The sequence below is a fragment of the Cydia pomonella genome, chromosome 16 (assembly GCF_033807575.1).
Source record: "Cydia pomonella isolate Wapato2018A chromosome 16, ilCydPomo1, whole genome shotgun sequence".
NCBI classification, from domain to species: domain Eukaryota; kingdom Metazoa; phylum Arthropoda; class Insecta; order Lepidoptera; family Tortricidae; genus Cydia; species Cydia pomonella.
This window is the reverse complement of record NC_084718.1, coordinates 10,484,836-10,509,234: the sequence shown is the minus strand read 5'-3', so window position 1 is coordinate 10,509,234 and position 24,399 is coordinate 10,484,836. Positions and strand designations below refer to the sequence as shown.

Genomic DNA, 24,399 nt, shown 5'->3' with positions numbered 1-24,399 from the left:
ATAAAATAAAATAAAATATTATATATTTTTTTTAAATAACTATAACATTTAGTTTCCTTAAACGTACTTACCAATACCCCGAGCATACTCCGGAGTTAACGGAATTCAATAAAAACACGGTGTATATTAATCAATATATTTTTGAATTTTGAATGTATATTTCTATTTTATTTATATTTTTAAATGTTACCTCAATTTATTCGACTTGGATGTGTTTGTATTTTGAGTGTTAGATTAGTTTTTATATATTTTATTTTAAATTTTACTTTTACGTTTTGTGTATATGGACAGTTGTGTCTAAAATAAACGTATTGAATTGAATTGAAAATGACAGATAAAGACAAAAGATTCATAGCTAATTCAGGCCAGTACGTAGGGGGTTCGAATCCTGTCTTGTAAGGTATTAAATATGTATACAATTTTTGGCACATTGTCCCTATCGATATTTAATAGCTCGACTGCACCAATCAGTCTGTTGCAACTTATGTACGGTATATCATTTGATTTTTACCACTAGTTTTTCGATAAAGAGGACTAAGAGGAGACATCGTGGGGAAACCTGCATACATCCTCGAAGTAATTCAAAGGTGTTTGAGAATTTTTGAATCACAATCCCCCTTACCAATGCTTGAGAGCAGCGGAATGTATTTAGGCTAGATTAAGTTACAATGTTTATTTCTACTTGAAATTTTTATTAATGGATTTTTATATCATTTCCAGGTCACATTCTCAGTGTAACGCTAAAGATGATCCAATAAGGAACGAAACTTTAAGGCACGCTGACATCGCGGACGTCAGACAGGCTCCGAGACAGGTAAAATACCGTGAGCTAATTCTACCTTTTACTTTAGAATTTGTCATTCGATTTTTCAACTCGTCTTTTAGTCCTTTTTGCAAGGCTTGTTATGTGCTCAAAATAAATTAAGTTTTTTTACAATGATGTCATGTCATTAAAGATATTTTAAGGTTTTTGATACGAGTTTTTTTAAGAACGTGCAGAATGTGGGATTGTGGAATGAGTTGCCTGTTGAGGTATTCCCATTGCGCTACGACATGGTATTCTTCAAGAAGCGGATATTTTGGGTTCTGAACGGTCGGCAACGCATTAAGTGGCTCCTGTGATGATGCTCGTGTCCATGGGCGACAATGGCCGCTTCCCTTCAGGCGGCTCGTCTTCGTCGTTATCGTCGCTATCACATAAAAAAAACGAATAAAAACGGTCCACTTAAAAAAAATACTTCGTTTAAGTAGTTATAGTTTTTTTTTATAAAGAAATTTTGGACATTTTTACACAAATTGATTAAGCCCCACAGTAAGCTCAAGAAGGCTTGTGTTGTGGGTACTCAGACAACGATAAATATAATGTACAAATAGAAAACACTCATGAATCAGGAACAAATCTGTGGCCCTAGTGAAAAAGGGTACAAGTCTCTGGCAGCGCAGGTGTAAAGGGGTGTAAGTTCCACGTAACACTTATGCCCTTATACACCTAAACTGCCAGAGACTTGTACCCTTTTTCACTAGGGCCACAGAAATATCCGTGCTCATCGCACAAATTAATGCCCTTACCGTGGTTCTCGCGATAGACTTGGCCTGTAAGTCTCGTGTGGCGTGAAAAATAAATGTTCTGTTGAAAATAAACATAGATACATACTAATTTCTATTTTTATGTCTACTACTTTATTACTCGATACTCTATTTATTACTCAACTCAATAAACACGACGAGATACAAATATGTGCAATTGCATCAACAGGTATAGCTCTGATTTTAAAATTCAGCAACTCATCGGTACGATATACTTAGGTACTAAAGTATCTAATGCAGTAAATAAATAGTAACAATACATCGCTAAGAAGGTAAATGGGTGGAAAATAAGGAACCATTATACTTAATTGTGTTACGTTAATTAGGTGATAATGTTACCATAATCTTGTTACATTAGGTAATAATAAGTAATATTACCTGTATGTATTTTTTCAAAGGGTTATCGGTGCAGCACTTACAATATTGTGTCACTTAAATAATGGAGATTACCAAGTGTTAAGGCCGGTAACCCATATTACCCACTTGCGGTTTGTTTTGTTAAAAGAACAATACTTTAGTCACACTTTCAGTAAGTAAAATGTTCACGTAAACATTGATGACTCAAAATATTTTTCCCAAAGGTAATAAACATTGATGGTGTTGGAATTTAATTTAAAGACTAATAAAACGGGTTTCCATGATCGGCTTATCGAATCCGCATACTTTTTAAATTGAATATTTTTTTGTAAGATTGATTATATTTATTCTAGAATGCTCCAGTTGAATGAGATTACGTTGTTAATCCGTCATTTTGTTGTTATTGTTATATTGAAAATATAGCTTTATTGTCAAGCTATGGAATATGATGATGATGATGATGTACCTAATTTGCTCGTCAATTTTGTTTGATTTTTATCGTAACAAGCCTAATTAGCCCATTAACAAGGTGAATTATAATAGTTTTAAATGACGAATTTATAATAAGAGGCGTGATGAAGATACCAGTTAGTTATGTACTTACCAAAGTATATTTCTACCTATATATAATGTGTCTCTCTGGTTTTCCTCGAGTTTTCATAACTTATTTAATATTGTAGATACCTGGCGCCGGGTCTTTCGACTGGAGCCCTGAGCAACAAGCCATGATCCTCGGCTCGTACTTCTGGTGCTACCCCGTGACGTCATTAGTGGGCGGCATGGCGGCGGAGCGCTGGGGCCCGCGCTACGTCGTGCTAATAACGTCACTGCTGAGCGGACTGTTGACCATTCTGAGTCCCGCTGCGGCACGTCTGCATTATGTCGCTATTGTCGTCGTACGGTTTATACTCGGGATTGCTGGCGTAAGTACTTCCTTATCCCGTGTCTGTAGTTGCGTAAGACAACATAGGGGTCATAATTATTTCTTCTAATCTATTTAATACGTCCTGTTAGACAGGAGATAACACTGTACAGTTTAAAGAAAAACCGCACTAGATGGCGGCCTATCCCATATTGAAATACGAAAAATTGCAAGAAAATGTTTGCACCGCTGTAGTTATAGGAGAAGTAGGTACTTTTCTTCTTTTTGCGGTCATATTAAGAAGTCATAATTCTTCATTGCATTAAACTATCTAACATTTTGCTATTACAGGGTTTCATCTACCCGGCGCTCCACGCTTTAATCGCACGATGGGCGCCACCGACAGAAAAGGGAAAATTCGTCAGCGCAATGATGGGAGGAACCATGGGTACTGTGATGACTTGGTCTGTCACTGGTCCTTTAGTGGAGAAATTCGGATGGGCCTCAGCTTTCTACGTTCCAGGCGTGTTGACTCTGATCTGGTGTGCAGTGTGGTGGTATATTGTGGCCGATTCACCGGCAGAACATCCGAGAATCAGTGATAAAGAGAGGAAGTACATTCAGGATGCTCTGGGAGACAAAGTCAAGAAATCAAAGGTGACCAATGTATACTGTAACTACGGAATAAAACAGAAAATAACTGATAATGTAGATGCATAATAATCTTGTTACTTTGGTAGTTTTGGTACAGATAAATTCGTCGGAGTGGTTTAGTATATCGATTAAATTCAAGATCTTATTTCTAACTAAGCAAGTTTAAGGGCAAAAAAAAACTGCCATTTATGATCGCGCACTTTAAATCCACATTTTATGTGACGTGTTGCATTGACCTACTTTTATTATCGAACCTTCAAGGAAATGTACAAGTAAAAGAAATTGCAGTATAAATCGAGGCCATTTAAGAAGTTTTATTATCTTACGTGAGACATCTTTTTTGGAGATGTTCCAAAATGTGTTGTAATATTAACTAATAAATTTCGATTTCAGGGCCTCCCGCCGTTCAAGAGTATTGTGACATCGCTTCCTTTCCTGGCCATGGTTATATTGCACTACGGAAATCTCTGGGGCTTGTACTTTATAATGACCGTGGGGCCAAAGTTCGTGTCAAGCGTGCTAGGCTTCCAGCTCTCTGCCGCCGGTGTCATATCAGCTCTACCGTATTTGGCCAGATTATTCCTATCAGCGATATTTGGAGTGCTCGGGGACTGCATTTTGGCGAGAAATCTTATGACGACGACACAGATTAGGAAATTCTTTTGTTTGTTCTCGCACATAATCCCTGGGGTGTTTTTAATATTGCTGGTGTACGCGGGGTGCTCGACGGCATTGTCCGTTGCCTTGATCACTCTGTCGATGGGGGCCAATGGCGCGGCGACACTCACCAACCTGCAGAACCACCAGGACCTCGCACCGAATTACGCCGGGAGCTTGTATGGCATTGCCAATGCTATTGGAAGCACTGCTGGGTTCTTCACCCCGATGATTACAGCTTACTTTACAAGGAGTGGGGTGAGTTAACTATCCCATCCAATGTTTCTTGTCTATATTAAATATTCTTACATTTTGTTTTTTTGTAAAATTAATTGATATCTGAACCGGAGTGCGTAATGTTTTAAAAAAATCCATTTCATATATTATTGCTTGTTATAATGTATTTATTACTATACGTTGATTTTGCTATCGTCGATTAAGAGTGTAGACCTTAAATCCATCCAAAATCTCCTAATCAATCCATCCATCCATTTAAATCAATTTTTGTTATTTTGATCATTTTTAACTTTAATGTCTATAAAAAAAGTACAAATTTATCAATTTTAAATTGGATTTGGCAGGTTTACACTCTTAGCCAACTTTATGTTATGATTAAATCTAAACCGTAATTGATATAATGCCTATATCTGCATATATTTTTAACTGGTATAAAGACATATTGTATATACCCTATCCTATAACCACTATACCAAGAATAACATTCTGTATGTCGTTGATTCGATAATATACATATACAAGTATAGTAGTATGCCTTTTATTACGTTATTCAAAATGACGATAAATCAAACTATAATATATGAAAATTAATTATAAAAAAACCGGCCAAGAGCATGTCGGGCCACGCTCAGTGTAGGGTTCCGTAGTTACTCTTACGTCACAATAAGCTAAACTGGAGCTTAAAGTGTAGTAAATGGTACCTTTCACCCGAGTTAAACAAATAGGCAAATTTGCATAATCAGTACCTAATTAAAGTAAGTCTTTTTACTATGAAGGTAAAACTTTTTGCGATAACTCAAAAACAGCTAAACTGATCATGTCCGCTATAGTTTTCATTTAATGTCTTTCTTAAGCTCTACTTCCACGATTTTTTTCATATTTTTTGGACCTATGGTTCAAAAGTTAGAGGGGGGGGGACACATATTTTTTTTCTTTCGGAGCGATTATCTCCGAACATATTCACATTATCAAAAAATGTTTCTTGAAAACCCCTATTAGTTTTAAAAGACCTTTCCAACGATACCCCACACTCTAGGGTTGAAGCGAAAAAAAAAATTCACCCCCACTTTACGTGTAAGGGAGGTACCCTAAAAAAAATTATTTTTTTAGATTTTATTGTACGACTTTGTCGGCTTTATTGATTTATATATTCATGCCAAATTTCAGCTTTCTAGCACTAACGACCACGGAGCAAAGCCTCGGACAGACAGACAGACAGACAGACAGACAGACGGACATGGCGAAACTATAAGGGTTCCGTTTTATGCCATTTGGCTACGGAACCCTAAAAAGGTATTAGTGCACCTCTGAACAAGTTTACGCAATAATAGTTTTGTTTTCCGTATTTAAGAGCGATTTAGTCTGTAGCTGTTTGGCTATTTTGTTGACCACAATTAAAATACGCAGCAGATACATTTTGTAAATATCTCGTTATTTGATTCCCGTTTTGTCTTATTTCAGAATGGCTTTGAGCAGTGGCGACCGGTATTTTTCATCGGAGCCTCGGTGTACATAGTAGCAGCCGTTTTCTTCATATTCTTTGGAACTGGAGAGACTCAAGACTGGAACTTTCCTAAAGAGAAGGACGAGGAGTCAGATAGCAAATCAAAGAAGATCGATCTCAAAGATGCGAAAGAGACTCCACTTAGTGTAATTAGTTCCTAGTAATATTTAGAAAAAATGTTTATCTAATTTAGATTTATTTATAGGACTTTTAAATATGATAACGGTATCGGAGTATAAACCGATTTCATGAATCGACTTTAATCATAAGGCTAGGTATCATTTAGTAGGTATGTTTCATTTATGATACCTTTGAATCATAAAGAAGTTCAGCCATTACTTGCCATTTGACCTGTTTTCACAAAAAGTGGATAGCCTTGGAAAACACTGTCGATTTATTCCTTCTAAAGTAGCTAAACCCACTCTTGTATTTATTTTTCTAAAAATAGTATTATTATTTTTTATTTGTGTCGATAACAGTAACAGTGTACTCAGTCTAAGATGATTAGCATCAATATACTATTAATAGGCATTTATAAAGAAGTAAAATACAAATTATGCATATTTATTGTAGCCTATATCTGTACTGTAGATTTATAATTATATTTTATTTAGGTGCTTACCAGAAAGTTTAGAAAGATTGAATGTATAAATGATGTTTAATGTAGATAATATTTAACTGACAAAATAATAATTTATTCATATACGAGTATAAAATTTAACAGACTGTGATTACATTTATTTAATATTTTACCAAATCGTGACCAAATGGATTGTGATGTAGTTTTAGATTTATTTAGTACCGATTGCTCATTCCCGTGGCTTGAGAGGACTAAAATCTCAACACTTTGAGATTCATACAAATTTTAGGCAACTGCGATATTATCAACGCTTCGCTTACGCTCAAATACGTAATCGACAATAGAAAAAAAAAACTGTATTATTTTACTTTTGTCACACTGGTAAGTAGAGATTATTCTCTCTGTGGGTGTGATGTAACATTGTTGAAAAATCTCAACCACACACGTTTTAATCAATGTAAGATTGATGTTGATAAATATATCATTGGTGCAGATGCTGAGAATTAAGTCCCTGGCTAGATTATTGTAAGCAACCCAGCGAATATAAAAAAATGTGGCTGCCATCGAAACTCGAATGTATATCCTACTATATTTTTTATCTTTTGGGTGATCGTTTATATTAAACAAATTTATGTAAGAGCTTGACATTCCTCTGTTATCGTATTTTTAGACTACAAACGGTTTAATGTTATAGGTGATACAAGATTTATGGAGGCGATTGTACGCATTAATCTCAGCATATTATGTTATAAGAGCAACCCTAAAATCTCCAAAAAACATCGTGTTTTATACTAACTATTACAGCTTCAATCATAAGTTTTTTTTACAAAATACTATAAGTATTATTAATTTGCCCAGCATAGGTTATAGGGCATAGAAATTTTGAGAGCATGTATGTCAAAATATAATAGATATTTACATAGATATATTATTTACGAATCCTTATCATCTAAAAAAATGTTTTATTGAGTAATAACTCGTTCGATCTAAAAACAGTTTCAAGGCTTTTTTAAACTGATTGAACTGTAGTAATTGTATGTCTTGTGGTATTTATTAAATATTCTTAGAGCCATTACGATCACATTTTTTCGGAATAGCATTGTCTTGGGTACAATAGAATCTTAGAGCATTTACCAACCGGAGACGCCTTGTCTGTAATTTTCTGTATAAAATAGTATCCTGATTTTTGCGGGGAAGGGGAACGTCAAATGTATGGTAACGTTCAAATAGCCATGTCAGATAAACGTCACTCCATACAATAAGTATGACGTGAGTATGACCTTTGGCCGAGGTTTTCGACAGAGGGGTAAGCTCCTAAAGGCGACTCCGGTCGGTTAAATGCTCTAAGCTAAGAATAAATGGGAGCTATATTTCACAGAAACATACATTTCATAAATATATAGACTTGGAAGGGTTAGAATCTTAAGATTTGGATAATAAGGCTTACAGGAATCTTAAACGCTAATACCACACAAAGAACTAACACACTTTTTCTGAGCTATAAATGCCATTTCTCGGTCTGTAGAGTTGCCCAAAAATATTATACCGTACCTTAAAAGTTGACGTTACAAAGGCATGGTAAGCGGTAAGCTTTTTCTTAAATTATATAATGCATGTTGGTTTATTGTCTACATGCAATCCTAGAAATTTGGTAATGTTCGTGTCATCAACTTTTGTCCCTGATAAACTACATTTAGATATGTTATTATTCGCTAGCATGTTTTTAATGTGATCTTAGAGTTACTACTATTGTAAAATTTTATTATAAAAATTAGTACAAATCTTGCATCACCTATAAAAATATCACCCAGTATTATTCGTTCCGATTTTATGTAATTGGTCCAATGCTATTTATTAATACGACATTTTTACAGCATGAGGTATTTAAGTTATTGTTAAAGCTGATACACATGCGAGTGCACATACATTATCAATGTAAGTGGACGATTTACTGTTGAATTCAAGACATGTGTATGTCATCGGCACGTTTATGTATTAATATTCCGTTGTTGCGGATGTTACCTAAGATATTACGTTATGTGACGTTAACGTCTGCTGTGTTGACCGCTCGTGACCCATTTTAGTCAAAATTTAGTGTGACAAAATAATATGACGTAACCTATTTAAAATATTTACTTAATTAAATACATGCGGAAATATGATCGGTATTAATAAGCTTTCTTATCTGTTTTATCTCTATTGATGAAAATTTAAATTTGAATAAACTCGATATGACATGTATATAGGATTTAATTTCATAAACAACCTATCCTCAAATCACTCACAATTTTTTTAATAATAGTAAAACCCAAGTGGCGTGAAGGTACGAGTATGTTATAGATTCCACTTGATGGACTTAAGGAAGATAAAAGTGTTTTTGGTTGTTCGCGTTCACCCTGTATTATGTAAAAAAAAAACCTACTTTGTCCAATAACAAGCACGTGTGTCTCATCTACGTGGCCATGCCTGAGTGAATTCAGCAATTTCAACATGTTTATTTGAATATTTTGATAGTCCTTTGGCAATGTTTAATTTTAAAATCCGTGCTCTAGTAAGTTGTATGATAGATTTACGTGTTCAAGGAGACGATACTTTCTAAATTATTAAGTTGATTGTAGTGTTCATTCATGCACTGATAAGTAAATGTTTCATGTACATGTCTCTTGGCTTGACATTGCGATAATCTCATTAATGACGTTGCCGACTACCAAATATAATTGAAATAATGAATAATGATAATTCAGTTTTCGGTATGCCTATTGACTAATAGGCTAGTTTACCTAACTAATAATCATAAAATATCTAAAATGTAATTTTAATTTATTTGTCTACAGGTGGGAATCATGATATTTCTAGGATATTTTCTACTTTACATTGTACGATATAATATTTGTGTCCATATTGTGGATATGACTAAATTGAAGACAAGACTAATCAAATTGAAACTAGAAAATGATACAACTATAAGCTTTACTAGATTTGGCAGCGTCCGAAAAATTGTAAGTTACTAACTATCTATGCTCTTGGTCCAAAAACTTCATATGTTTAACAATAAGTTGGTAACGACTTATTCTCGAATCATTAATGTCTGTAGGTACTTAAAAATTTAAAGACATTAAAATAATATGATAGACCGACCGCAGCTGACACACCACGACCGGACCGTGTTCGTCGACGTCAAAATCCCTCTTGATGAGAATATCGTGAAAGCCGAGAAGGACAAGTCCAACAAGTACCTAGACTTGGTGACGAGATAACCGCCATGTGGGATGTTTACTGATTGTCAATCGATCATTGTTCCGATAGTCGTGTCAGGAGAACGGTCTCATAGCGAAGGGCCAACACATAGGGAAACTCTCGCTGGGTGGCTGGATCAAGGGTCAGATGCAGAAGGCGGTAATCTTGGATATGACGCGTATAGTACCTACGTTGGTTCCTCATTCTGCGAGCCTGACCACCGGCAGCTTGGGCCCTGCCCCGCACCCTAGGTTTGTATTTTTTATAACGTGTTTATATGTATATTGTACTTATTGTTATTTGCGTGTTTTTATATTTTACTTTTATATATGCATATTGTAAAAATCCTAACCTAAGAAGGAAAATAAATAAAGAAAAAAAATATATCATGAGAGGCAATGTGTCCATCATGTAAGTGCAAAATCAGGTAGAGCTAGGGTAGGAGTATTACACGGACGTAATTTAACAAAAAGAATCCATCCTCTAAAATATGTCATTTAAATGAATGACTTTTCTTTTTGATTGATTATTCATATCATTTTCTCTAAATGATGTCACCCAACCCGTAAATATATGTTTACTTGCCTTTTAATATTTAACTACACGCATTTAGTGTAAGCGCTCTTCACCTACTTGCCAAAACTTTATACTCAGACTTTATATTCAGAAAGAGTGAAACAAAACCTCAAAAGCTCAGAACCGTAATCTTTCATAGCGTTTAGGAAATTCTTAGACTGTGTTTTGTTTTCTTGACTTTGTTTCTGTCACATTTTTAGAATTTCATGGACACAATGCATTGGGACGACATGATGTTGGCGCAACTTTTCTCAGCTTACCATATCGGCTATTGTATCTGCTTTCCAATTTTCCATACTATTGGAGACAGGTGATAAGTTGACAACCTTTTGCTTGATTCTATTAGTTTCCACGTTTCACGACTTACTTGCAAAAGAGTAAATATTAGATAAGAACATTCCTAATTTTGACCAAGATTGGTTGTGCGATGTTCCAGAAGGTTTTCTGTTATCTTGAGCAGATCTCCTTGTCCGAAGTCTTCCCACATCGCCACTACCGGAATCTCGTCGTACGAAAAATCTTTCTGTCCTAATAGTTATCGGTTCTACGCGCGAAGCTCAATGTGTGCTTGAATATAAGATATGAAATTGAGAAATAATCCTGATTTTAGATTTATTCGTGTACTCAGGTTGGGCCCTACGTGGATAGTTGGCATCGCGGGGTTTATCTCCGGGGTCCTGAACTGCCTCACGCCAGCTTCATCTTATTACAACTACTGGTCTTTGTATGTCGTAAGGATAATAACAGGATTTTGTGCGGTTAGTTAATTTGCTTACCACTAAGGTAAATTTCTTATTATTAGTATTTAATTAAAACTTTTAATGACTGCATAATTAACGAATGTATTACCTACATTTTGAAGACAGGGTGCTATGCAGCCAAGCATGGTGCAGGTGTTAAGGCATTGGGTGCCGCCGATTGAGCGAAATTACTTCATGTGGGCTTACTGTGGTAAGTCAATATGTAAAACGATTGATCACACTGAATTATTTTAAAATAATCAATTTGCAAGGAGGGTAGTAACTGACAAGCATTATGCGATTCAATACTTTCCATCAATAAAAAGGGTAAGGCCTTTGCCAAGATGATATTCAGTGATATTCAGATACGTAGTCATGGCTTATTTATCGTATCGAATTCTCTTTCAAGTGCCGCCTTTTCCTGTTTCTAAATGAATGAACCGTGAATATTTTCCAGTCCTCTAGTAGACATTATGTACCTTGATCCCATACAACCCTACATAATTTTTTGAATTGGAAAGCTCACGTTTTAAATAATAAATAAAATTATCCCAATTTCAATATGCACTATTTACACTCCGTAAAAATATAAACTTCGCTGCAGCACTGTCTGAATGCCTATGCCCATTCCTGGTTGCGCTACGGTATCGTGATGTGGGGTAATAGTACTGATGCACACGACTTATTTGTAATGCAGAAAGGTGTATACGCATATTTTTGATAAAATATAACAGAGAAAGATGCCAACCTTTTCTCAAAAATATTATTGCATGGTAATGCAAGGCCTTATTTGTGAGGATAAATATGCACCTGTTCCAAACGCAACCAATTCAAAAGTTAAAAACAAACTTCAACTACCTGCACCAAAATTAGAATTATTCCGAAACAGCCCCCTATTGTATTGTATTGTAGTTCGGGCGATTTTCCGCAACTCGACGACTGGCGCCTATTTTGCGTGACAAGGGGGGGTGGAGGGTTGGCTACTCTTGCCAGCCCAACTCCTCGAGGAATCCTATCAAACCTTTGATGTCGAGTAGGACCTCAGGGAGGTCTCTCGGGGATCCGAGATGTTTTGCCCTGTATGGGGCCACTCCGCTGCATTCCAGCACCACGTGAGAGGCTGTTTCTTCTGTCACCATGCATCCTCGGCATAAGGGACTGTCTGTGACACCTGTTATGAAAAGATGTTTGTTAAATAGTCCATAACCTGTTATGACACTGGTTACCATACTCAGTCGGACCTTCCCTAGTTGAAGGAGCGCCCTTGTGAGCTTTCCGTTGATGCCAGGCATGGCTTCTTTTGCCTGTCTGCATCCAGTCTGATTCAGCCAGTGTTCTGTGTGTAGTTTCCCTGTACGTGCCAGCAGCATTGAGCGTACCTTGCTAAACGGTATCGGAAGAATCGGTTCCGGACCAATCGCCCCCGCACCCGATCCTTGCCTGGCAAGCTCGTCCGCAGCATCGTTACCCCGGGAACAGCCCCCTATATGCCGCTGCAATATATTACAACAATATACCAAATTACATTAGGTCAGAAGAGAGGGACAAAACGTTGCAAAAAAGTTTTCTTACATTTCTTATGAATAAAAGCTATTATACGGTAGACGATTTTTAAAATGATATCGATGTTTGCACTAACTAATGTTACTATGTTAAATATTTATATTTTATGTTTTATTAATTTAATATTTAATAGCGTTTCTCCTAGTTTTAAGTAATCGCCATACCCGTTCCGGGTATATGAGATACTTTTTAATGTTTTAACATCTTGTAATTATCATGGTGCTATAAAGAATGAAATGAAATGAAATTCTAGGGATTACAATGGGCACATGTTTCACGTTCTTGGCGTGTGCCGCTATTCACTATTATTCGACATGGCCGACTGGATTCTACACGTTTGGAGCTTTGCAAATCTTGTGGTCAATCGCCTGGGTCTTCACCGTTACGGACAACCCTAGCAGACATACTTTTATTTCAGTGGAGGAGCTCACATATTTGACTAACACTATAGGAACTATATTTACTATAAAGGTACGTTTGTAAAAACACTTTCCTCGACGCAGATACTGTATTTATAATATACAGGATGTTTGGTAGCTAAGTGCAAAAATTTGAGGTGTGATTGATGAAGTAATGTGGAATATACACCGTGTTTTTTTTAATTCCGTTAATTTCAAGGGTGCGTTCCTGAGCTTTAATTAACTTTCTCAAATACACCGGTATTCTAATTAACTCCGTGTTACAACAACGCATATGCAACATTTATTAGTTTCCTTAAACGTACTTAGCCATACCTTGAAGTTAACAGAATTCAATAAAAACACGGTGTAAGTAAATAATTGTCCTCGCAGTGTGTTTTCTGTAACACCTAAAAGAATTTAAAATTGAGACAAACTGACATCAAATCATGCTAAGTGAAAATACTTTACGATTTAAATTGGCTGCTATAAAAAAATCCAACCATCATATCCATCTAAAACTTCCGGTGGCAAAATGAACGATTCAAATACATATTTAATGGTATCTGGAAATACCTATTGGACTAATGGCGTCAAATAGCTGTAATGATGATGACATCTAATGTTATATTATAGGTTATAGGTAGTACTTAATATATCTAAACACTAATTTGCTAATTCCTGAATACCTAGGCATAGGGGGCACCAATGCTAGTAATAGTTTTTGGGGTCTGCTGTATTATAAGCAGGGCTCGGAACCGTCTTTTTTTAAACACCGAGGTAGCCCAATATTAAAATATTGCTTTTGTATTTTGTATTTTTAAATTGTCCCATTAAAAATTAAATAATAAACCAAACAACAAAAAAGAACGTATTAATACCGGTATTTTTGTATGAAGAAAAAAGCGGTTCGAGCCTTGATGATACGTGTAAAGTACCTATTTTTTTTAGACTACAAATGCACGAACTCCCTGGAATCTGATATTAAAATCGAAAAGTTTCTGGTCTTTATGTTGCCTTAACTTTGGCTACGCCTGGATGATTATATCTTTGTGCCTACACGGAACGATATATTACTCTGAAGTTATTGAATATGACATATACAGCGTAAGTACATTGATATTACGATTTAAAAAAGAAAAAAACGGCCAAGAGCATGTTGGGCCATGCTCAGTGAAGGGTTCCGTAGTTACCATTATATCGGAATAAGCTAAACGACTTTGCAGAAAAAAGACTTTGCAGTAGCTCAAAAGCGGCTGGACCGATCATTTTCGCTATTAGTCTTCATTGAAAGTATCTATTAAGCTCTGGTTTTACGTTCATTTTCATATAAGTATATTGGACCCATGGTTCAAAAGTTAGAGGGGAGCGGCACATATTTTTTCTTTCGGGGCGATTATTTCCGAAAATATTCACTTTACCAATAAATAGTCTTTGGAGACCCATATTCGTTTTGAAAGACCAATCCAACGATACCCCCACCATTGGGTTAAAACGAAAAAAAAAAATTGTAGTTTTTATTTTACCGTGCTTGATTTATTTAGGTATTCATGCCAAATTGCAGCTTTCTAGCACTAACGATCACAGAGCAAAGCCACGGACGGACAGACTGACGGACATGGCGAAACTATAAGGGTTCCTAGCTGACTACGGAACCCTAAAAACAAACCTAGTTCAGGTGGAAGTAAGTTCCTTTCCCTAAAATATCTAGAGGTAAAGGTAGAGTTGTTACAGGTTACGCGTGGGCTATTTTCGCTATTCGGTCACGTAATCTGCCTTAACCCTTCACCTTGTTGTAGAATAGAGGTGTAGATATGCTAGAGGCAAAGTAGAGTATCAATGGTAAAAAAATATTGGGTGAGGTTGTTAAATATTTACAGGAAACCGTAACTTAAATCCAATTATATTGTTTATCAGGCATCAGCGCTGACAGGCCTGCCATTTTTCCTACGTTTGGTGCTTGGAGCCCTCATCATACATGCTTTTCACTGGTACAAATACAACTCTAGTATAAGACGTATAAGGCACATAAGGAAATATTTTATCGTTGTGTGTAAGTAGCTTATTGATTATATTTATTTTGTTTCATACCGTGCGTTGACGTCACTTTTAGTTCCTGTACCACGCACATCACACATATCCAATCAAATAGTACGAGTAGTTAGCAGGCCTGAAAAATGTGATTAATTTGATTACAATTATCCTTTTGTATGTTACCCGTCTAAACGTAGCTATGGAAGGGTTCACGATTTTAGCAGTCTTTGTACATAGTATGTAAACATTTATAACGCGAGTGAATATAGATGTAAGTTAAGAGGGAAGAATAGCTTTTTGAATCTAACGAAATAACGGTACTTTTTTATGAAATTCCATTTCGGGAGAAAACGTTTTCCACTAAATAAAATGATGTCTATTGCTTCAGCGTAATATATTCTAGCTTTATATGTTTCGCTTAAAAAAATGTTATACAAAATTTTGAAAAAAAAAAAGGAAAACCTATAAACTTAGTTTAACATTTATTTATTTTCGATTTTATTCACAAATAAGCTTACAGTCTAATAAACCAAGGCGCTTATAAGTAATGATATTATAATTATTATACATGCTATAACAACATGCATGCATGTTATGCATTGTGTCAATAACATACTAAAAAATATAAAAACATGTTTAGAAGTGGATAAATGTTTTCTCTTTTTGTATGGACCATCGATTGCTATACTTCCCTCTTAAGAATCAAATATGTGAGTTAAACTGAAAAACGTTATTTTCTGATCGAATCGGTCGATTTGATCAGCCCGTCTGGACTGGCCTTAATAGGAGAATGGTTTGTTTTATTATTTTATTATGGATACAACGTTATTATTACCTTAGATTTTTTAAGCATTTTGCTTTTTGTATTTAGGAAAGTTAGAGTAGTATCGTAGCAAATGTGTTCACATTTCTGTTGAAGCTCACGTGATCCCGGGGCTGCTGATAATGTGCACGTGGTTCGTGGTGCAGATCCCCGGGCCCATTTTGCTCACAACGGCAGTGGCTCTCACTGCTGCGGGTACTGATCTCACCTTCGATCTTTGCTACGTAAGAGTTCCGCTGTTTTACCCCTTGCTCATAAATCTTAGCAAACCTTGTTAAATTTTATCTCTTTCTAACAAATGCAAACATGAAATTGACAGCTAGGGACGAATTATTATTTGTTATTATCAACGGCTTGTTAGAGGTGACAGACGTTTATGAATAACACCATTATAAAATAAAGATAAATATAAAGTAGGTGACTATAATTTGAACGATGGATGAACTTGCTTATGCTTGGCAGTTAGCATAGATTTTGGGATGCCTGCTCAGATCATCCTAGCAGCTAGCATTTTATATTAGTTTAAGACGAAACATAAAACGACAGGATCTCATCAACAAACGTGCAAACGTCAAAGAGGTGGCTCTATACAAATTAAAATTGGCTTACAGTTTTTAACATTTCATTTATTTAATGTTTTATTAAATAAATAAACTTGCAATTCTAATAATTTTAAAAACGTATTAAATGTTTTCTCCTGTCAAAACTATTTCTGCATACGGAAATGTCATAGCAAAAACCGGCCAAGATTATTTCGGGCCATCCTCAGTGTAGGGTTCCGTAGTTATCAGTCCGTCAAAATAGACTTTTTGCAAAAACTCCACAACGGCAGCTTTACTTTCACATTTTTTTAGACCGATGAATCAAAAGTTAGAGGGACACAATTTTTTTTCTTTCAGAGCGATTATTTACGAATATTATATGTTCATCAAAAAATGGTTCTTGAAGACCCATATTCATTTTTTAAATCCCTATCCAACGACCACCACCACACTACAGGGTTGAAGCGAAAATAATTCATCTCCATTTTTCGTATAGCGGAGCCACCCTAAAACAATTTTGTTTTCTAGTTTTTATTTTACGACTTCGTCAGAGTAACTGCAGGCTGTATATATGCATGCCGAATTTAAGCTTTCTAGCACTACTAACGATCACGGAACAAAGCCGCGAACGGACAGACTGACAGACGAACCTGGCGAAACTATAAGGGTTCCTAGTTGACTACGGAACTTAAAATAATAATAACACTTGCTAGTATCCTATTTTATTTTACAGGAACTGTCGCCAACATTTGTTAACTCCCTGCATACGGTGATCAAAATAATCGGAAACACTCCAGGAATAATGGTTTCGTATCTAGTTGGTCATGTGGTTACAAAATATAAGGTTACCATGTTATAATATATATATTGACCCGGTTTTTGTTACTAGTGGAAATAAGTATTAGCCAAAATACTCGTATGTAGAGTATATAACCTATATGCACCCAGCTAATTATATGTGAAACAACATGAAAACCTTATCAAATTATTAAAACAGAATCTGGCTCCAGATTATAAAGTTTGAATACGCTCCCTAATCCATTCAATACGCATGTTCTACGAGTGCTACGCGTAGCCCGTAGCATTTATCATCTATATAATCTACCTGCCACTGCGTCTATGACTTTGGCTATGCAATGCAGCCTTGAAAAAGCTCAACAAGGTTAGTTTAGTTTAGGAGCTTCGAAAAAATTAAAATAATTGTATTTTGCTTCGTCGTTATTTTAGAACTATGCATACGTATGGAAGAACATGTGGTGTTTTCATGCTACGGTGCTATTTGTGTCTGGGATGGTGTTTCTGATATGGGGCGAGACCCACGTTCAGCCTTGGAACGCTGTAAACAGGTAAGCACAAAATAATGTATATTTTATTAAATTTATGTTTTTTTACGAGTTTTTAGTCACTATGTACTGTCGACGCCAAAGATATGATTACATTTTTCGCCGTATCAGAAAGGAGTAAAGTGGAAAAGTATAAACATAGGTTTGGCTTCGACTATATGACATGTTTCGGTCTGTATTTTTAGGGTTCCGTAGCCAAATGGCAAAAAACGGAACCCTTATAGATTCGTCATGTCCGTCTGTCTGTCCGATTCTGTCAGAGCCACTTTTTTCCGAAACTATAAGAGCTGTACTGTTCAAACTTGGTAAGTAGATGTATTCTATGAACCGCATTAGGATGTTTACACAAAAATAGAAAAAAAACAATAAATTTTAGGGGTTCCCCATACTTAGAACTAAAACTCAAAAAATCTTTTTTCATCAAACCCATACGTGTGGGGTATCTATGGATAGGTCTTCAAAAATGATATTGAGGTTTCTTATATCATTTTTCTCTAAAATTAATAAGGTCCGACCGAGATCTCGGTCTCGGTCTCGGTCTCGGCATTCTCGGCCAAAAATCGAGCCGAGATCTCGGTCTCGGCTCTCGGCCAAAATGGGCCGAGATTCTTGCCGAGACCGAGACTAGGCAAAGAGTTATCATTGGTGAATTTGAATTTTCCGCGCACGAGCGCCTGGGTCTAAGCCACCCATTGGTTGTGACGTTTATTGTGATTTTGATTGGTTTCGTACCCACATTTTACGTCAATTACTTATCAAATACTAAGTGTTGGGATCGGATAGGCGCGGTTGCAAGTAATGACTTGTTCATTTGGGTCTTTTCGTTTTGTGGTTATTGTTATTGATGCATAAATGAGTGTATATTGTTATCGGGATGTAGCTTAGATTGACTTGTTGTTAGTGGAAGATGACACTGGATATTTTGATACTAAATATATTTGTGTTAACGGGAAAAAGCAAAGCAGTAGGAAAGTACAAAACGACACCTGTGGCGGATTTTTGGTTACAATATAGAACTCTTTATTTTGATTATTGTTTTTGTACCTCTTTTTGTGCACATCCTTACTGAAAAAAAACCGGCCAAGTGCGTGTCGGACCACGCATAATGGAAGGTTCCGTACCTTCACACAATCCAACAAAGCCGTACAAGCAAAAGAGCGTATGTTAGTGGCACTTTCGTCGTTTTAATAAGATCAGTTTTGTTTTATAACTCTTAAATGGCTTAACCGACCAAATTCAAAATAATTTTCCTGAATAATTGTTGGCTAAGATTTATTATTTAGATATTTTTAAATGGTTTTGCTCTCCCGGTTCAAAAGTTAGAGGGGATCAAACAATTTTTTTGGAGCGATTATTTCCAAAAGTATTTACTTAATCAAAAAAGTCTTTTTAGAAACCTTTAAATTTACCATTTTTAAAGACCTATCTACTGGTGAGCCACATATTTTTTATTTATTTTAGTAACATTTAAAATAAGAAGAGACTTACATAATACAACTACACCTACGTTCCAAATTTGGTTATAAAATATATCGTATAGTCCCAAAATTATTTACTTAATCAAAAAAGCCTTTTTAGAAACCTTTATGTATTTTTAAAGACCTTACTACTGGTGAGCCGCATTTTTTTTATTTATTTTAGTTACATAAACTAAGAATCGACTTACATAATACATCTACACCTACGTTCCAAATTTGGTTATAAAATATATCGTATAGTTTATGAGTAAAATGGCTGTGACATACGTACAGACCGACAGACATAAGAACATAACGAAACAATAAGGGTTCCATTTTTGCCATTTTGACTACGGAACCCTAAAAATACTATTTAATAGCGAATTGATTATGATAACTTTTTTCTGACAAATCGTCGAATTTTGATTATAAAAACATTTTTAGTGCAAAATTCGTCTTTTTTTTCTATTTTATGGATTCTCGGTCTCGGTCTCGGTCTCGGCCGAGAACCCCATTGAATCTCGGTCTCGGTCTCGGTCTCGGCCGAGACAAAAAAAGCGTTCTCGGTCGGACCTTAAAAATTAATAGTTTGCGCGAGAGACACTTCCAAAGTGGTAAAATGTGTGTCCCCCCCCCCGTAACTTCTAAAATAACAGAATGAAAAATCTAAAAAAAATATATGATATACATTGCCATGTAAACTTCCACCGAAAATTGGTTTGAACGAGATCTAGTAAGTAGTTTTTTTTTAATACGTCATGAAATAAAAATAAAAAAAAATTTTTCATCATACCCATACGTGTGGGGTATCTATGGATAGGTCTTCAAAAATGATATTAATGTTTCTAATATCATTTTTTTCTAAACTGAATAGTTTGCGCGAGAGAACCTTCCAAAGTGAAAAAAAGTGTGTCCCCCCCCCTGTAACTTCTAAAATAACAGAATGAAAAATCTAAAAAATATATATAATATACATTGCCATGTAAACTTCCACCGAAAATTGGTTTGAACGAGATCTAGTAAGTAGTTTTTTTTAATACGTCATGAAATAAAAATAAAAAAAATTTTTTCATCATACCCGTACGTGTGGGGTATCTATGGATAGGTCTTCAAAAATGATATTAATGTTTCTAATATCATTTTTTTCTAAACTGAATAGTTTGCGCGAGAGAACCTTCCAAAGTGAAAAAAAGTGTGTCCCCCCCCCCTGTAACTTCTAAAATAACAGAATGAAAAATCTAAAAAAAATATATGATATACATTACCATGCAAACTTCCACCGAAAATTGTTTTGAACGAGATCTAGTGAGTAGTTTTTTTTTAATACGTCATAAAATTTTAAAAAAATTTTTTTCGTCAAACATATACGTGTAAGGTATCTATGGATAGGTCTTCAAAAATGATAGTTAGGTTCCTAATATCATTTTTTTCTAAACTGAATAGTTTGCGCGAGAGACACTTCCAAAGTGGTAAAATGTGTGTCCAAAGTGGTAAAATGTTGAACAAGATCTAGTAAGAAGATTTTTTTTTAATACGTCTTAAATTGTACGGAACCCTTCATGCGCGAGTCCGACTCGCACTTGGCCGCTTTTTTAAACATGGGACTAGTGTGCATTCACAGCGCCCATATTTTTGAGGGCGCTACGCTTTTTTTAACCAAAGCATATAAGGTCATCTTCATGCTTACATAAACTACGTGCAAGTAAAGTTTCAGGCTTTCTTCTGGGTGGGATTGTATTTTATGGGAAAATGAGCCGGACTAAAGTAGTTTCCCTGCGAGAACTAATTAAGAATGAGATAATCCGCAGGCGAATTATTACTATGCTATGTGTACATAATCACATTGCCCGTGCATCCGATGACCGCTGGGGATTGGCTCTTGACTGGTTACGCACGGGAAAAAACCTGGGGAGACCCCCAACAAGATAATATGCTGCTTATCTGGTAAAGATCATAGAAAATAGTTGAATTGGGACTTCACACGACCATTCGCTTAAATATTTGAATCGGCAGAGAAAATCTTATTTCCTTATTCCTTATTTCCTTTATTGCAAACCATGGTACATATGTTGTCACAAAGATTAAAGTATCACAGGGACCCTGACAGGGTATAGCAAGTATATTAAGTAAAAATAATTCTTAAAGCTAGTTCTTAAAACAAATGCAATGGGGTAATAACAATTCTTCCATTAGGTACTTATCCTCCAGGAACTCTGCAACAGAATAGTAGGCTTTCTGAATTAATAGCGTTTTTAATTTTGTAGTAAATAAGTTATTAGTTGTGATATTTCGTATATTTATTGGTATTTAGTTATATATTAATATTGAGCTGTAATATGGGCCTTTTTTGTAGATATTTAGTATCAGTTGAGGGATGAGTTTATCATTCCGACGTACGCTATTATAAAATTTAAATAAATAAAGGTTGTTCCTGACAAAAGTGGCTATTTCCAGTATCTTTTAGTTATTATGATGACTAGTGTGACACAAGAAGTAAAACGATTGTTTTTAAATGCATCCGTACTTAGACAAAGCTGCTGCGCTGACCATCCGAATGTAACCTAAATGTTAAGGTTCTACAAAAATTTATATGTATCTATAGATTTTTTTGCAGGGTGGTCACTTATGGATTTGGCTGACTAGCCGACTAATAAGCCATCCCAGCTCCACACGCTCCAGACGCAAATAAAGTAACAAAGTAAACTTTGTTCCAGTACTCGTAGACCTGTCAATCGCGTAAAACCAACAGCGTCCATAATGTCAAACATTGTTGAAGTGGATGAAGATGATACTTCGTAAGAATTTATTTCCTCCTTTTTCTACAAATCTATAGATATTTTTCACATTTGCCATTTTGGCGCCCCCCTACCATTTGGCGCTTAGAGCGGCTGCTCTACTCGCTCTACCCTAGGTTCGGCTCTGGCTTTGTGTCTGTCTATCACTCTTCCATATTAGAGCGAGTGACAGTTGAATTTCGATTGCTATGGAAGGTAAGCGATTTGCATGTTGGCTACGCTGCCTGACTCGTGATCGCTTGACCTAGGAAGAGTGCGGGTAGGTAGGTACTGTAAGGACACAAAGGACAGGAGCCTCATGTTTATTGGAGCGAAAAGCATATACATATATATATCAGGGTTAAGTTTTCGATTTAGGCAACAAGATTGCAGACCATACAATGCACATCAAAGCACACATGAAGGTGTAGTGTAAATTTCAACTTTATGTTTTCCATTTAGGTAAAGGTGCGTACATACCAAGCGAACGAACGCCAACGAATGGATTTCGCCTGCCTTCGTTGGCCCTGTCTGGACGACTAAACAAACGCCAACGACCGTTCCATAATCGTTCGTTAGCGTGTGCCGGCAATCCGCTGCATGGTGGTATCATTTGCCTGGGTACACATGAGACCAACGAACGCCAACGAAAGATATTCGGCTTTGGCAACCGCACGTTCCCGAACGTTCGTTGGTTCTTGAAGATGCGTTTAGAGAACGATGTGCGGTAGCCAACGCTACTAAAAATTAACAAAAACATGTCATTGTTACTCCACTCTTTGTTTTTCTTCATTGTTTATGTATTTTAGTTTTAATTTAATATTTTTTAGGTTAATATATAATCACTACACTCTGCCACTTCAATAGATTCAACTGAGCTTTCGTTTGTTGGCCTTCAGCATCCAGTCCACACCGCGTTGGGTCAATTGCTTCAAATCCTTTGATGTTGCCGCCTCGCTGCGGATCGCCAACTAACGATCGTTGGCGTTTGTCAATCCGCTTTCCGCTCAGACACATCCAACGAAGGCCAGCGGAACCCATTCGTTGGCGTTCGTTGACCTGGTGTGTACGCATCTGAACGAGAACCAACGAACATGTGACAGCCAACACTGAAAAACTTTCGTTGGCGTTCGTTGGTTTGGTGTGTACGCACCTTAACGCGCAAGGCTCCTGTAATACGATATTTCTTTTCACAATAGTGGAGGAAGGTTGGTGTCCATTAAAATGACTCTACTAATATTATAAATTCAAATGTGTGTCTGTCTGCCTGTCTGTCTCTTATGTTACCTCTTCACGCTTAAACCGCTGAACCGATTTAGTTGAAATTTGATATAGAGATAGTTTGAGTCTCGGGGAAGGACATAAGATAGTTTTTATCCCGAAAATCATGCCTTGAGAGAGTGAAAAGCGATAATAGATGTATGGGTCAAACACAAAACTGTGTTCACGTTTTTCCTCCTATAGACATACTAAAGTTAAGGGCAATAAATGGAAACGATACAGCTCTGACGAACACACAAGTTTTCTCTCCTGTGGACATTAATTAATAGCTTGTGGGCATGTAGGTAATAACTTTATCATACTTATTTAATAACCTCTCGCAACTCCACTCTGGATAGCCGGCTAAGGCAAGCCAGAGACAGAGAATCCTGTCCCACCCACCCACCTTCGAGTGACAGAACTCCCCAGGAGCACTCGGCTACGTGGAGTCGCTAATCCCCAACAGCTCGCCACAAGCTGTCCTGCATTAGTATATTTTTTTTTTTTCAGAAATAGACCCTCACTTCAACACAAAAATACCAGTTTCTTTGGTGGTCACAAAATACAAGCAAAAGAAGTGAGATTGCCAACAATACAATAAATCATGTACTAAGATCGAAATAAATCGTTTTATTACATTATCAGTTAACTTGAAAACCAATTTTTCAGTAGAAAAGGAGACGGTATGTTGCGATTTTGAATTTCGCGTTTTTTCTGCAGACAAAGTGTAACAAATTATAAATAGTCTAAAAGTAATAAAGAATAGGTACTTTATAAATAAATGCTATTACAATGGATTAAGTAGGTATAGTCCGACCAAGCTGAAGTTGGCATCAGCGATTTTGATAGCCCAGCCTGTGCAAGAAGTAAACGTCATAATTTCATAGAATTCTTACGTTTAAAATAACACCTGTACTGTCTAGTTAGACTCTCAAACTCGCTGTCAACTTATCTCAAGGCCTGACTCTAGGTCAAAAAATACAATACTCACAAGGAGTAGGTACTATATATATTAGATACTTATACTAGGAATTTCAGTTAACTTGTGGTTCTTCAAAAAAGGGTAAATAACTATTGCTAGCTATAGGTACAGGTTTTTGAAGAGTCGGCAATGGACATGTGACCAAATAATATCATCTGCAATTAAATATAATAAATAATAATAAATATTATAGGACATTATTACACAAATTGACTAAGTCCCACAGTAAGCT

At 36.1% G+C, this 24,399-nt stretch overlaps 2 protein-coding genes and 1 long non-coding RNA gene across 12 annotated transcripts in view; 2 read left to right on the top strand and 1 right to left on the bottom strand.

The window, feature by feature from the left end:
• The window catches only part of LOC133526079 (putative inorganic phosphate cotransporter), a 45,244-nt gene extending 36,565 nt beyond the window's left edge, over positions 1 to 8,679 (top strand). For both annotated transcript variants that reach the window (XM_061862531.1, XM_061862530.1), the window contains exons 3-7: positions 721 to 814; positions 2,625 to 2,867; positions 3,158 to 3,463; positions 3,854 to 4,375; positions 5,816 to 8,679. In XM_061862531.1, the coding sequence (XP_061718515.1) occupies positions 721 to 814; positions 2,625 to 2,867; positions 3,158 to 3,463; positions 3,854 to 4,375; positions 5,816 to 6,019 (1,369 nt within the window). In that variant the 3' untranslated portion in view covers positions 6,020 to 8,679. The remainder of the gene's footprint in view (positions 1 to 720; positions 815 to 2,624; positions 2,868 to 3,157; positions 3,464 to 3,853; positions 4,376 to 5,815) is intronic.
• On the bottom strand, positions 3,755 to 6,584 carry LOC133526085 (uncharacterized). The gene is made up of 2 exons (XR_009800688.1): positions 6,481 to 6,584; positions 3,755 to 5,927 (listed from the first exon to the last, which is right to left on the bottom strand). It is a non-coding gene; the product is annotated as an uncharacterized LOC133526085 (long non-coding RNA).
• Positions 8,680 to 8,823: 144 nt separating the features above from the next.
• Positions 8,824 to 23,810, top strand: LOC133526078 (sialin-like). Of its 9 annotated transcripts, none has more exons than XR_009800687.1 (13): positions 8,824 to 8,989; positions 9,273 to 9,437; positions 10,452 to 10,561; positions 10,880 to 11,009; positions 11,118 to 11,202; positions 12,808 to 13,025; positions 13,904 to 14,059; positions 14,870 to 15,005; positions 15,906 to 16,033; positions 17,085 to 17,195; positions 17,579 to 17,697; positions 21,766 to 21,946; positions 23,696 to 23,810. XR_009800687.1 is itself a non-coding variant. In XM_061862526.1 (13 exons), exons 1-13 carry the CDS (start codon positions 8,963 to 8,965, stop codon positions 23,784 to 23,786), a joined length of 1,518 nt encoding a protein of 505 aa, XP_061718510.1. In that variant the 5' UTR covers positions 8,824 to 8,962; the 3' UTR covers positions 23,787 to 23,810. The 9 variants fall into 9 exon arrangements, 6 of the variants coding, with proteins under 6 accessions (XP_061718510.1, XP_061718507.1, XP_061718511.1 ...); XR_009800685.1 differs by having other exon boundaries at positions 21,754 to 21,946; XR_009800686.1 differs by lacking the exon at positions 23,696 to 23,810 and adding an exon at positions 22,388 to 22,399 and having other exon boundaries at positions 21,754 to 21,946.
• The last annotated feature ends 589 nt before the right edge of the window (positions 23,811 to 24,399 follow it).